Source organism: Carya illinoinensis, chromosome 9 (genome assembly GCF_018687715.1).
Source record: "Carya illinoinensis cultivar Pawnee chromosome 9, C.illinoinensisPawnee_v1, whole genome shotgun sequence".
Classification (NCBI taxonomy): Eukaryota; Viridiplantae; Streptophyta; class Magnoliopsida; order Fagales; family Juglandaceae; genus Carya; species Carya illinoinensis.
The window spans coordinates 14,889,768-14,904,261 of record NC_056760.1 but is presented as its reverse complement, the minus strand read 5'-3'; the positions used below and the strand labels follow the sequence as shown (position 1 = coordinate 14,904,261).

General features: G+C 39.4%; 1 protein-coding gene and 1 long non-coding RNA gene across 3 annotated transcripts; both read right to left on the bottom strand.

The window, feature by feature from the left end:
• Positions 1 to 192: 192 nt before the first annotated feature.
• Positions 193 to 2,332, bottom strand: LOC122275534. The gene is made up of 2 exons (XR_006228584.1): positions 1,683 to 2,332; positions 193 to 1,161 (listed from the first exon to the last, which is right to left on the bottom strand). It is a non-coding gene; the product is annotated as an uncharacterized LOC122275534 (long non-coding RNA).
• Positions 2,333 to 5,983: 3,651 nt separating this feature from the next.
• On the bottom strand, positions 5,984 to 8,220 carry LOC122276696 (F-box/kelch-repeat protein At1g30090). 2 transcript variants are annotated; one of them, XM_043086590.1, is made up of 2 exons: positions 8,073 to 8,220; positions 5,984 to 7,871 (listed from the first exon to the last, which is right to left on the bottom strand). In XM_043086590.1, exon 2 carries the CDS (start codon positions 7,444 to 7,446, stop codon positions 6,226 to 6,228), a length of 1,221 nt encoding a protein of 406 aa, XP_042942524.1. In that variant the 5' UTR covers positions 7,447 to 7,871; positions 8,073 to 8,220; the 3' UTR covers positions 5,984 to 6,225. The 2 variants fall into 2 exon arrangements, with proteins under 2 accessions (XP_042942524.1, XP_042942525.1); XM_043086591.1 differs by having other exon boundaries at positions 5,984 to 7,868.
• Positions 8,221 to 14,494: the final 6,274 nt, after the last annotated feature.

The window sequence follows — 14,494 nt, the reverse complement described above, 5'->3', positions numbered from 1 at the left end:
TGTTATTATTATTATTTTCATAAATACTATTGGAAAGCTTTTTTTTTTTTTTTTTCCCCTCTAAAAGCCTTTATTTTATTACAAATTTTTCATGAAATAATGTTGTTAATTTTGTTAAGAAGCCTATAATTTTTTCTTATATAAAAGCCTATATAAAAATATATCAAAATGAAAAACTAATTGCAAGTAACATTCCCGATGCAATCTACTACATATTATATTATTTGAACTAATTTACTAAGAACATTACAAAACACCTACATTGTTTTAATCAAACTCCAATACACAACAAAAAACATGAACTAATTTGCTAAGAACATTCTAATTTCTTGTGATTTCAAACTCCATCAGCAACACTTGAAAAATCTGTAGGCAACAGCAGCATCAAGAACCTCGGATAGTTTTTTTTTTCTTCCCAGAAAAAACACTTTCCATATCATCATTCTCTTCAGAATCAACTGGCACAGTTTGTGATGCATTTGATGTGCTCCCACCGTTGCCAATAGACTTGTTATCATCCTTCTCCACTAAAGAATTAGTTTGTCTACTTTCAAAACATGTTTTTGCATCATAGAATGTATGTATGTATGTCAACTGCTGGTGGCTAGAATACGGAAGTATTAGCAATTTCCAATCATTTCTCAAGAACAATAGTTTTAAGTAATGAGTCCACAAAAATCTTTGTTCAAATATGAAAAGAAAAGACAACAAAATAGTATATAATAAACTATAAATGCTTAAATTGCCATACCAAACACCTTCAAAATGATTTGAATGAACTCGGCAGAGAACTCAACAAAATTCTACTGTCTGGTTTCCTTTTACAGGACATGACCTATTTTCACTTTTTTTATTCCATGGTATTAAAGGAAAAAAGGCTATATATCAACCATAACCAGCTACAATCTAAAAATATGTTTATACATATAATTGAAAGCTGGAATGAACATACATTTAGATATATTACTACTTTACCTCACATCTTTGTGGCATTAGCACAATAAAACACCAGTTCACCTGACACCAGTCTACCTGCTTGAAAAAATTGGGAACTTTTTACTTCAAGGCAGCAGAATTTGGATTAGAATAAATCAATCAGACATTTCATCTTCAGCTCCACTAGATTGATCAATGTCTTGATGCCGGGCAACCTTCTGTGGTCTTCCAAGGCCATAAAATGAAACAAGGTATGTTGTGGGGGTCATCCACATCATCCAGACGAAACGAGGTATGTACAGACCAATAAATTAATAAGTTGCCCAGTCATAGCATGTATGATAAAACTTATAACTTTACATATTGGCAATTATCACCTCATCTGGAGAAGGAACCATGTATGCCAAAGGACTCAAAGACAAACCCAAATCAATAGAGAGAACAAAGGAAATAAAAGATCAAGAACTAGTAACAAAGGCAGAGACGAAATAAAAGATAAAGAACAAGAAACATCAAGCATCTGTTTATATCATATCTCAAAGACAATAAGATTTGTTCAAAACCCATATCATGTAAGAATTGAGAAGAACGGAAACATAGATCCAACTATAATAAGAGAAGAACCAAAACAAAAAGGTTAAAACTTTTTACTTTCTTTTAACCCTTGAGATTAAGCAATCAAAAGGCATATACTTCACCCATTTACAATAACCACAAACAACTGGATCCACGGAGTCCCCTGGTACCTTCGATCTCGGCAGCGCGCGCACAACTCAGCCGTGTTCTTGGTGGATATGCTGTCCTTGAGCAGCACAGGAATGTCGTGAGCTCTCCCAAGCACCCGACGGTTGCCTCCTCCCTCGACCAGTCAGAAACTCGAATGGGGCTTAGGAGATTCACTTCCAGCACGCTGCGAAGCAAGGATTCAACCTTGCAATCTGGTAGAGGGGCCAGAAACTCGAATGGGACTTGAGAGAGAGAGAGAGAGAGAGAGAGAGAGAGAGAGAGAGAGAGAGAGAGAGAGAGAGAGAGAGAGAGAGAGAGAGAGAGAGCGGCGGAAACAAAGGTAAAGTTAAAACTAGGTTTGTAAACATAAAACTGGGTTTTAAACCCAGTACCCGGATTTTAAACCCGTATCCAGACCGTGTAGGTCCGGATTTTATAATCCGGGTTTCGGTCCGGATTCGAAATCCAGAACCAGAATTCGGTTTTCCGGGTTTCGGACCGGGCTGGATAAAAATCCGGTTCGGATGAACAATCCTAGCAGGATACTCGAAATAATAGATGAAGGAGCTGCTGAGTTGAAAGTTGAGTGATGTATTTGGTGGTTTTCATTAGGGCTGAGTAAAAATTTGAAAATCCAACTCTGCTAAAATCTGACTCCAATATTCCGACTCTGACTCTGATATTGTACATATTTTATAAAAATATGTGTTTTTCTATATATTAATCATATAAATTTTATATAACTATATCTTATATAGTTAGCTAAACTCAATACTATACTAGCATAAGTTAATTATTACAAAATATATAATATATTTATACTATAATATATAAAAACTAAATTAACTAATAATAGTTTAGTATATGTAAACATCATTTTATTATAATATTATTACCAGGAAACGCTAAATTACTAATGTATAAATATAATAACATGTAATACTAATCAATAAACACTAAGATGCATAATAACATGTAATGGTAATGTATAATAACTAAAGCCTAATAACAATAATAGTAATGTATAATAATCAATGGTCCAATATATAATAACATGTATACTAATGTATAATCACTAGTATAATAAAATTAAACATAGAATACTAAGTCTAATATATAATTAAGTTCGAAACTAATATAATAATATGTAATACTTTAGTAGAACAACATGTAATTAAATACTATAGTACAAGTCTATAATACTAATAGCCTATTAAATACCATAGGAATAACTTATAAGTTAGAAATTAGTATAAAATATTATATTGAATTAATAACATGTAATATTATAGAATAATAACATGTAATTAGACACTAGTTAAATAATAATTGTTAATAATAAATACTAACAATTAAAATTAAGTGATAAAAGAATTATAAAAACTATAAATAAAAAACTTAGGGTTAAAACATAGATTAAAATTGATTTAGGATTTAGATTAGGCCTTTAGGATTTGAATTAGGGTTTAGAGAAAAAGGCCAAACAGTTGAACCCAAAAAAGCCACAACGTCAGCCCAGCTTGCGGTCCATGTAAAATAGCGAGAGGTGTGTACTGTGCGTGCCCACACAATACACATGACCAGTTGGAGTTTTATAATTTTATTAATTGAAACATAATCATGATCAAATTAATCATTTTCTTTTCTCTTGAAGTTGGTATTTTAGCTCATATTTCTATCATTTAATCATATTTTTTCATGTGTATTTTGAAAGTTATTGTTTTTAGCTGGTACTCTTGTTATTTTTTTTTTTCAGGTACAACTTGGAAGTTCTTGGAACAATTTATTTTAGTTTATTTGTTTGGAACATTTGTTGTTGTTGTTGTTGGGAACATTTAATTTGGTTGGCACCAAAAATTTGTTTTGTTGTTGTTGGGTTTCTTTTGTTCGAATTAGAACTTAGAAAATGTTTATTGTAGTAGTTGGAAGGAAATATTATTATGATGGATGATGGATGTGGATAACGGGCGTGGATGATTTTGGCTGTTAATGATGGATGATTTGGATGTGGATGATTTTGGGTGTGGATGATGGATATTATTTATTTTTGGATTGTAAGTTTTTGACAGTTAGCATGCATGCACTATATATTATGAATTACTAATTACTAAATTATTTAATTTTAGATTGTAATTTTTGAAAAAATTTGAAAGCCCACACAAAAATTCTTTTTTAAAAAGTTGGCCTAATACGAAATTAAAAAAGAAAAGAAAAAAAAGTCAAACAAAATTTCAAAATCCGACTCCGTTCTAACAAGTCGGAGTCGGAGTCGGAGCAGAGGATGCACATCTCGGAGTCGGGGTCAGAGGTAGGCCATATCGAGTCGGTCGGTGCTCAGCCTAGTTTTGGTGATCAGACAGCAAGCATTTTGTTGGAGGGAATGACATCATCATCGGCATTATAGTTGGGATTGAGGGGAGAAATGGATGGCGTTGCGGCCGTATTCAAGGTATTGGCTTGCAGGCGATCTTATACCTCTAGAAAGTTTATGTTCATTTTGAATTCTGATTTTGACATAAAACATCACTTAAAATATATAATGTTCATTATAATATATAGTAATTACTATTTCGATTTGCTCTAGAAATGAAAATTTGTTGCTCAGTGGGTTTATCAATTTGGTTAAAGAAGTTATTCATCCTCCATGCAAATAATGGAGTTGGGACTTAAATCTGGCCTTCCGATTCGGTTAAAGTTCTTTCGAAACGTCAAAAGTGCATCCATTCATCATCTTTCCCTAGAAGGCAAACATAACTAGGCCTTTTCTTTTCCAGGAAGTACCTTAAAAACAAAGTGATTCCCAAGGTCGTGATTTCATTAACATACTTAAGTTCCAATCAATGCAGAACTCATACCAGATTGTAAGCACAAGGAATATAAAAAGGCAAAGGCATTAAGATGCCAATTCCCAACTCTAGGGAAAGAATGAGAGCGTAGCATTAACGTTACTGTCAGTCCTTATACAAGTAGGAATATGACAAACTTCAGTTTGGGTAGGCTTATTTTTATGGCCACGTTGAAGGCATTTTAGCTCACAAGCATCCGATGCGGTAGAAACCTTGGGTCATGCTCAGAAGCCTTTGCTCTTAATGAAATTGTTATTACTTAATATATATATATAATATATATATAATAGAACACCAAATATCCGAGACACATTGTAAACAGTCTCTTTCCTCAGGAAAATAACCCAAAAAGAAACATAGGAGAGATCTAAGTCAAGCTTTTCAACCACCAGAGCTGTTGGTAGATGACACTTTCCTTTCCATGAAAAATATATCAAAGAAACAGTTTTTGCCAACGAACATTGTTCTGCAAACTGAGAGTAGTTCGAGGAAATTGTGAAAGAGAGTTATTCACAAAGTAGTATGGGCATTCAGATTGTTTCGCCATTGGGTAATCGTGGAGCGTCAACACAGTCATATGAAATCTATATAAAACAAAATCAAAAGACATTTGGACTTCAAGTAAACACTCAAGACTACACGCCTATGCTAATGATACAGATGAGCAATATTAATCGAGGACATTGAGAGCTGAAGAAAATGAGATTTGTGAACTTCAGGTAGTCAGAAAAGACTTGATTGCATATGCTCGTATTGAGAGAATTTTCAATAAAGCGGATCAAAAAGTTTTGTAAACAATAACGCCATAACCCTCCCTTTGCCCTTTTCTTGTCAATCTCAATTCCCAAAATTGGAATAGCGACTATCAGATAATTGATCTGATATACCCACAGATTTGAGATCCCTCCCCCCTCCCTCAGCAAAATCCCCAACATTATACAATTTCATACTGTTTTGAGAACTCTCAACAAAATTTCACAGAAAAAGCTCAGGGCACTCCTTCTTTTTATTTTTATTTTATTATTTATTATTTTTTAAATATATTTATTATTTTATAAATAAATTGCTCAGGGTACTTACTGAGTGACTTAACAACTCTAACAGCAATGATTATTTTTCAACTGGATCAAGAAATGGAAGTAAGGAAGAAAAAATATGAACTCCTACCACTAGCAGTTAATACACCATCCAATTTAGCTCTGGGTGCAAAGGCCTTGGTCTAGGTGGTATGCTCCCTTTGATGTCTACGGTTCGAATCCTCTTGGGTGCAAACAATCTCTAGGGGCCATTGGACTGGGAGATTTTTTCCTTGAATTACCCGAGGTGCAGTTGCGGGAAACTCCTTGCCGAGAGCCTATGCACTCTTGGGATTAGTTGGGATGTTGTTCTTGGCCACCCGGTGCCAATAATTTTTTTTTTAGTTCTGAGTTCCAGTTCCTTTGCATTATTAAGTGGACAAACTACTGGCTCAATCATCAAAGTAATATTACCATTCTCATTCAATAATATGATCCTAATAGTCACGACGACTTCAGGAAATTCGGTCACAGAAAGCATTAGTTAAATAGAAAAGAACACACCATTAGTTGATACATGCATTTCAGTAACTATGTTGGAGACTTTTGAGCACAGCCATTTCCATTCTACAGCTTTTATACTTTCATATAAATTACAACTTATATAACATACATAAAACAATACGTCGAAAATTGAAAAGCTACGCAAACAAAACCTGAGAGCTTGAAGGTGTCAAGTCAGAGAAGCTTTCTGGTGCCTCCACAACCTGCCATTGAACAAAGAACCTCCATTTTTTGCTGCAAGTGCCTTTTTGGCTGAGCCTTGAGATATTACCCACAGCAACATGAAGGTTCCTACCCACAACATAGATTCTGCAATCACATGCATTCACTGCAAAAGGTTTGCATATTTGCTCTGGTAAAGGTGGCCCTTCAAGCGTTTCCCAGGAATCAGTATCTGAATCATAAACCTTTAGCTTCATCCTTTCGAGCTCTGAAACCACAAACAAGTGATCATAAACAACCACACTTGAACCGGTCCAGCCTTCTCTCAGCCCAACAGCCATGCTCTCCCAATCATTCGTTCTAGGGTCATAAACCTGACCCCTGGGAGAGACATAGAAAGGCCACAGCCAGCCTTCGGTCACAAGAAGTTTGCCATTCAGAACTGCTGCATCATAAGAGGCCATATTTGCTCCCATGCTTGCAATGGAATGCCAACTCCCCTTAATAGGATCCATAACCTCAGCTGAGTCAAGCTCAAAGAGATCTGTACTGTTTCCTCCAGCCACATAAATCATTCCATTGATTGCCCCGCTTGCAAAAAATGATCTAGCGGTGATCATCTGATTCATCACAGTCCAACGATTCTTCTGCATCTCGTATTTCAGGACCAAGTCAAGTGGGCAATCTCCATCAGAGACCACACCCCCACAAACAAAAAGATTGCCCTCCTGGGGGATGGCAACGCACCTAAATCCATGGGGACAAACCTTGCCCCCCTTGCAAGGCATTGCTGGGATAGAGTGCCAAGAGAATTGAGTGAGATCAAGAACCAGCCACTGAATCTTTCGAGTGCACTTGTGGAAAGCAAAGACAAAGAGCCAAGGGTCTTTGAGGCCTAATTCCTTTCTACGTGTGAAAAATCGTTCTTTACTACCGAGCAGTAGATGCCATCGCTTGCACACAACTTTGCAGGCTGCATGGCTCTGGACTGGAAGCCGGAGAAGACAGTTGAGGGAAACATCATCAGGAAGGCCCGGAATGAGGGGTTCTCCCCTGAGAGTTGAGTCTAAATCTGCTGAACGATTTAACAAAGAAGATTGGATTTCTGCTAACCTAAATTTTGGGGATAATGTTAATTGTGAATCCCCCAGCTTGTGTACAGGAGCATGTTGGGAAGACAACCGAACCCATTGCATCTTTGTATCTTCTACAAAATCGGACCCCTTGAAAAGTAATGAGGCAGCCGCTTGTTCCAATATGCAGTTCCTTGTGTATGATATGTCACCAGATGATTAAAATACCCAAATCTCAATCCAGACCAATGTTCATATTTCCAAATTGTTCAGACTTATTCACTCTTCTGAAATTTTAGTAGTAGGTATCCCCAAATCCAGCTTGCCCATAGCATCCTCATAACCGTGATTACGGAGCATAAAATTCACAGAAGACCCTTTCTAAAAACCCATATGCACAAAATAACGTTCGGTCTTGCTAGCTCTATAATCATCAACTCCTTTTAGTAGAAGCAACCTAATGGTCCATTCCATAAGCACGGAACAATGAAGACGCGAAAATCAGATATAAGTGCTCCAGAAGCAGCCCTGAATCTCTGCTGTTTCTTCTTTAGAGAGATGAAATCAAAGAACCACAGCAACCCATATTATAAATCGGACGGAAATGAATTGTTACGATCTTTACAGATTGATCATTCAAGAAACAAACCAACCACAGAACATAATATATTGCTACGAAACTTGGAAACTAAAAATCGATAAAGCGGAAACAGCGACAAAGAAATAAGAAAGCTAATAGAACAACTTACAAGCAAGAAACCGCTGGAATATTGTTACAAAGATGGTGACTTGGAGGAGATTTACTTCTGGTTTTGGCATACAGAGTTGTGGCCCAAGCCATCCAATGCCATCAAGTGATAAGACTATTCTTCGCCTCAAGGTAGATTATATGCATACATCATACGTGTATATATATATACTAGTGGAGGCCAAACGTGCAGAGCACGTTTGTTTAGTTGTATCTTTTGATTGTCTTATACAAAAATTTATTCAAAGCAAATTTGAACAAAAAAATAAAAATACAAATAGAATTTTGTTTTGTTTTTTTTTCATGATCATTGTAGTTCTCAACCATATTGCACAGGGTCAATAGATAGAACATTGAAATTTTTGTGTTGTTACTGATTGAATATTTCTAAATCTGCAGCAAGTTGAATCATCCAATGTTTTTTTTGAAATTTGTACTACAACAGTTTTTATAAACAGCAGACGCTTTTATATGTTAAATATTTAATAGGATTAGAGAATGAATAAATGTGTAAATAATTAATTTACAAAAAAAGAAAAATAAAAAAATAATTAGTATTTTATTATAATTTAAAGTTGAAATATTTTATGTTTAGTATAGAAACTGTAGGAATGAAAAAATTTATTTTATGAATTTTAAGTTGTGAAATTTATTTTGATGTATTTTCTTGGTATTAATTATTGTTTTACATTTAAATTGATCTTTATTTTAAATTAGTTTAATATTAGACTTTAATTATTTTATTTTATTAATATTGAGTTGTAGTATTTTTATTTGGCTCTTATTTATTTTTTTTATTGTGCATTTTTCTTTTTACGTATAATTGTATGGAAAGATTATTTTATTTATCATGGTTTATTACTCTTTTGTTTTAGATTTAATGTATTATTCGTTGGGTTCAATTATAATTTTAAGTCGTGTAAATTATTTTAATGTGCTTTCTTGTTATTAGTTATTATTTCGCATTTAAATTACTCTATGCTTTAAATATTCTATTGTTGGGCTTTAAATATTTTAATTTATTAATATAGAGTTGTAGTGTTTTTACTTGACTTTTAATTATTTTTATTGTGTATTTTTATTTTCTTAGAACCTTATTTTCTAAGTGGGCTTTATTTCAGTGGGTTTTTATAGTGATTTGGGCCGAATTCCCTTCAAACCTGGGCCAGCCTGTGATGACCCGCTTTTAAGTGTATTTTCGCTGAAATAATTGTTTTTATTTTAATTAATATATCAGATATTTTATTTTATTTTAATTGCGTTTTTAAAGTCGGTTTTTAATTTATTTTAATTTATTTGAGGTTGTGTTTTATTTCTTTTAGTTGTTTTTGTGGTTTTAATCTTTTTGGCGGTTTGTTTCTTTTTCCCGGAGTGAGGACTGGACCTCATTTCTTTTCACATCTTTTTTTCTTTTTCTCTTTTTCCTTTTTTCTTTTTCCCTTCTTTTCTTTTTTCTTCTTTTTCTTTTTTCTCTTTCTTTTCTCTCTCCTCTCTCCCGCTCGACTCGGTCACCCCCCCCCCGTGCTCTCTCTCTCTTCTCTCTCTCTCCCTACGCCGGCGTCACCTTCCCTAAGCCCTACCGCCGCCGTCCGGCCACCGTTCGGCCTCCCACCGGTCCCATTCTCTTCCTCTCCTTCCGGTCTACCTTCCCTCCAAAACCCACCCCCAACCGGCCGGCCATTTGGCCGGAAAAAGCTTCCAAAGGGCGCACGGATTTTGCTCCGATCCGCCGCCGTCGCTCCACCTCCGGCCACCATTTCTTCACCACTTCATCATCGACTCCTTGCCGTCCTAACCCACCTATTTCCGGCCTCCATCGACCACCGGAGCAGCTCCCACGAGCTTGTTTTCCGATTTGCCATTTTCGGCCATTTCCGGCCATTCCGCCGCCACCCACGGCCGTCCGTCACTTCCTATAGCTTCACAACCACCTCTAGACCATTCCCTATCAATCCCGTGTCCTAGTTTGTCCCCGTTCAAAAGTGGGTTTTTCGGACCCACGGTCACAGTGAATTTTCACTGTGACGTTGCTGTTTTTCCGCCGCTTGCAACGCCGCTTGTTTTCTAAAATTGCCGTATAGCGCTGTAAGTATTTTCCAAACCCTATTTTCAGATTTAAATATATATTGCTCATTCAATTTATTTATTATCTGTTGTTGGTTGTTGATTCCGGACTGAGTCCGAGGAGTTTCGGGGGTCGGATGGATGGAGGATGGAGTTGCTTGATTATTTGATTTATGTGATTGGATCATTTTAATGTGCTTTGTTATGGCATTACATGATGCATGCACGTGTGTTGTGGGTTTATGAGAAAAGCCTGTGTTGTGGCGTGAGTGTGTTGCGGGTGCGTGTGTATCACGAGCCCAAGCCGGGATGGGTTATTATCTCGGTGGAGCTCCTCTGGTCACTCGGGAGCGGAATAAACTGAGTGATGTCCCCTGAGTTATCGAAAGCGATAATGGGAGCGGGACTAGGGGGTGCTTGGCTACGAACGCGCCGGGCGCGGAACCGGGCATCGGCCTACTCACCGACTCCGTGGCCCTTCGCTGGCGAGGGCTAGAGGATGCTTGGCTACGCACGCGCGGGGCGCGGAACTGGGCATCGCTCGTTGGGTGTCACATGCGTGGCGGTACTCTGCGGTGTGACACTGGAGCCAGGGTGTGCGGATGACCCCTAGGGGAGGTCATGGTGCATACGGTTAAAATTGGATAATGGTTTGAGATGTCAAATGTGTCTTTTGGCGTGCGTGGAAAACTTGTGTTTTACGGGTTTGTGCATTGGGCATGTTTCATGCATCTTGTTTGAGTTATATGTGTTTTTATCTGGTAGTGTTTGGGTTTTACTTACCTGCGGTACCATTCGTGGTTCCGTAGCTTTTGGTGCAGGAGATGAGGTTGAGGAGGAAGAGGCTGAGCCCGAGGATGCGGCTCCGCCGGGTTGCTGATGTTATCTTTTTATTTGTTTAAAACTGTATTTGTGGTATATGTAATATTTTATCTATGTACGTTTTAAACAGCTTGTATTATGTTAAGAAAAATTCTGGTACTTAGTTATGACTATCTTATCCGCTGCGTGTTTCTCTGTACACTTTTGCTGCCTTGCACACACTCGGCACCCGTCGTTGGGGTGGTGACCCGGGTTGTCACCATCCGGACGTCTCAATTTCCCCCTGTTCGGGCGTGCGGATTTTGGGGGCGTCACAGGTGGTATCAGAGCGGTTTGGCTCTGGGTAAAACCACAAGTCCCGTAGGTAGTACCAGAATGTTTTTAAAGTTGTGTTTTAAAATTATGTTAAGTATAGTTGTTTTATTTGTTTTATTTGTTTATGTTTGTTTGCTTGTTTTATTTAGTTATGTTTTGGCATGCTGGTTCCTTTTATTTCTCGCTGCGTGGTGCTGTTTTTGTTTTGTTGGTTTTATGATGGTTTTTGTTTGTTTTCTTAAAGGAGGGTCAAGAGTGGTGTTGTGACAGAATTATGGGGAGACCAGGTAGACCAAGGAAAAATACTCAGGAACCGCAAGACAATACATCCAGGGATGACTCCATAGCCGAAGCAATTCGGCAGATGACGGAGTTCATGCAACAGAATATTAGGCCACAACAGGCAGGGCCTTGGCCACCACAAGGACCTTGGCCACCACAAGGGGGTCCTTGGCCACCATCAGGAGGGCCTTATCCACCATCAGGAGGGCCCTATCCACCGTCAGGAGAGCCTTGTCCGCCACAGGGAATGTATTGGCCACAACCAGGAGGTCCCTGGCCATATCAGGGAGGGCCTTGGATGTATCAAGGAGGGTCCAGTAGCATGGTGCAAGCCGGATGCACCTATGAGCGCTTCTTGGCGCATAGGACTCCACACTTCAATGGGAATGAGGATCCACTTCAGGCTGGAAATGGATCAAGGATCTGGAGAAAACCTTTGAGGTGTGTGGATGCACTGAAGCACAACAAGTACTCTATGCCAGCTACCTCTTACAAGGTATCGCTTCTGATTGGTGGGATACCAGGAGGGTGATGTTGGAAGCTGAACTGGGATCTTTCGCTGCGGTGACCTGGCAGCGTTTCAAGAAGGAATTCAATGACCGCTTCTTTCCCGCATCGGTAAGGAAGCAAAAGGCAAGAGAGTTCTCCAATCTGGTCCAAGGGGGCGCAACAGTGGAACAATACGCCCGGAGGTTCATAGAACTTGAGCGGTTTGCTCCTCATCTTGTTGCCACAGAGGAGCTGCGAGCTGAGCGTTTTCAGGAGGGACTACGCCCTGATATACGCCGTTTGGTGGTCAGCCATCGGATATCCACTTTTCAGGAGTTAGTGGATGTGGCCACCCTTATAGAGCGGGAAAATAATCTGTGTATGGGATCCCCTTCAGGGCAAAAGAGGCGGAGTTTTTCTGGTGAAGGAAGCAGCTCGGGTTCGCCTCAGAAGTTTGTTCAGCGGACTGGAACCCGATCTCAAGCATCCTCCAGTGTTCGCATGGGAGGACGTATGCCTGTTTGTGGGGTTTGTAATAGAGCTCATGAGGGCGACTGTCGCACGAGTAGCGGACCCCAGTGTTATCGGTGCGGTCAAGTGGGACATATAGTTCGGGATTGCCCCGTCAGAGCTCAAGGAAGCCGTGGAGGTAGACACGGTGGAAGAACCAACTCGAGACAAGCAGTACAAGCCCGGGTTTATGCAGTCACACCCGGAGAGGTGGATGTTGAGGCACCAGCGACCCATGATGCTGGAGTAATCACAGGTATGGATTAATTTAATTTTTTTAAGTTGGATTTAATTTTTGGTGCATTTGGTTTCTTCGCTGTTTTTTTTGGATTTTATGGGTTGTGTGTTTGGTTCAGGAAGAGTTCGTTTGTATGAGTTTTATGCTTGTACCTTGTTTGATTCTGGTGCTTCACGATCGTTTGTGTCTTCCACGTTTGCTCGGGTGTGTAACTTGGTCACGGAACCGTTGCCGAAGGCTATGGTAGTGGCGCTACCCGATGGCGAGATGGTGTGGTGTTCCAAGGTTGCTTTGGGATGCCCGTTAAATTTTGAGGGAAGATTTTTGGATGCTGATCTGGTGGTATTCAAGCTGTTGGGTTTTGATATCATCCTCGGGATGGATTGGCTATACCGATATTCTGCGACTATTAATTGCAGAAGTCGGACAATTAGCTTTCAGCTTCCGGATGGTGATTGTCTGGAATTTGCGGGGAGTAGATTAAAAGAAAAGCCGATGATTATATCGGCGATACAGGCAAGAAGAGAGATTGCATGGGGAGCGGATGCATTCTTGGTTCAGATGGTGTCCACGCCGTCTGAGAAGAAGTCCTTGGCAGACATTCCAGTTGTGGAAGAGTTCCCCGATGTGTTTGTGGATGACTTGCCCGGACTACCCCCCGTGCGAGAGATGGAGTTTGTTATAGACTTGGAACCTGGAGCGGCTCCTGTGCATCCCCCCGTGCGAGAGATGGAGTTTGTTATAGACTTGGAACCTGGAGCGGCTCCTGTGCATAAGGCTCCTTACCGCATGGCACCGGCTGAATTGAAAGAGTTGAAGACTCAGTTGCAAGAATTAGTAGAGAAGGGGTTTATTCAGCCTAGTACGTCGCCGTGGGGTGCTCCAGTTTTATTTGTTAAAAAGAAAGATGGAACCCTTCGTATGTGCATTGACTATAGGGAGTTGAACAAGGTGACCATCAAAAATAAATACCCTCTCCCGCGGATTGATGACTTGTTTGACCAACTTCAAGGAGCAGCGGTGTTCTCTAAAATTGATCTGAGGTCAGGATACTACCAGCTGAGAATCAGAGAGCAGGATGTGCCGAAAACTGCTTTCAGGTCGAGGTATGGACACTATGAATTTAAGGTGATGCCGTTTGGGCTAGCTAATGCTCCTGCCGCTTTCATGGATTTAATGAATCGGGTGTTCCAACCTTATCTGGATTCCTTCGTGGTAGTATTTATTGATGATATACTGATTTATTCCCGAGATATTGAAGAGCATGTGTATCATCTTAGTCTGGTACTTGAGAAATTGAGAGAGCACCAGTTGTACGCCAAGCTCAGCAAGTGTGAGTTCTGGTTGGAAGAAGTTAAATTTCTTGGGCATGTAATTTCCCAGGGTGGAGTGGCAGTTGATCCCGGTAAGGTAGAAGCCATTTTGTCATGGCCACGCCCAACTACAGTACGCGAGATCAGGAGTTTCTTGGAGCTCGCCGGTTACTACCGAAGGTTTGTAGAGGGTTTTGCTCGCTTATCCGGACCTCTCACAGCTTTGACTCGGAAGAATACAGAATTTGTTTGGTCAGAGAAATGTGAGAGAAGCTTCCAGGAATTGAAGAACAGGCTGACGACGGCACCAGTGTTAGCACTCCCAGAACCGCATAAGCCGTTTGTAGTCTTCAGTGATGCGTCTAAGTTCGGTTTGGGTTGTGTCCTTAT

Coding starts and splice junctions, on each gene's coding strand:
- LOC122276696 (XM_043086590.1), bottom strand. CDS start 7,446: ATGCAATGGGTTCGGTTGTCTTCCCAACATGCTCCTGTACACAAGCTG.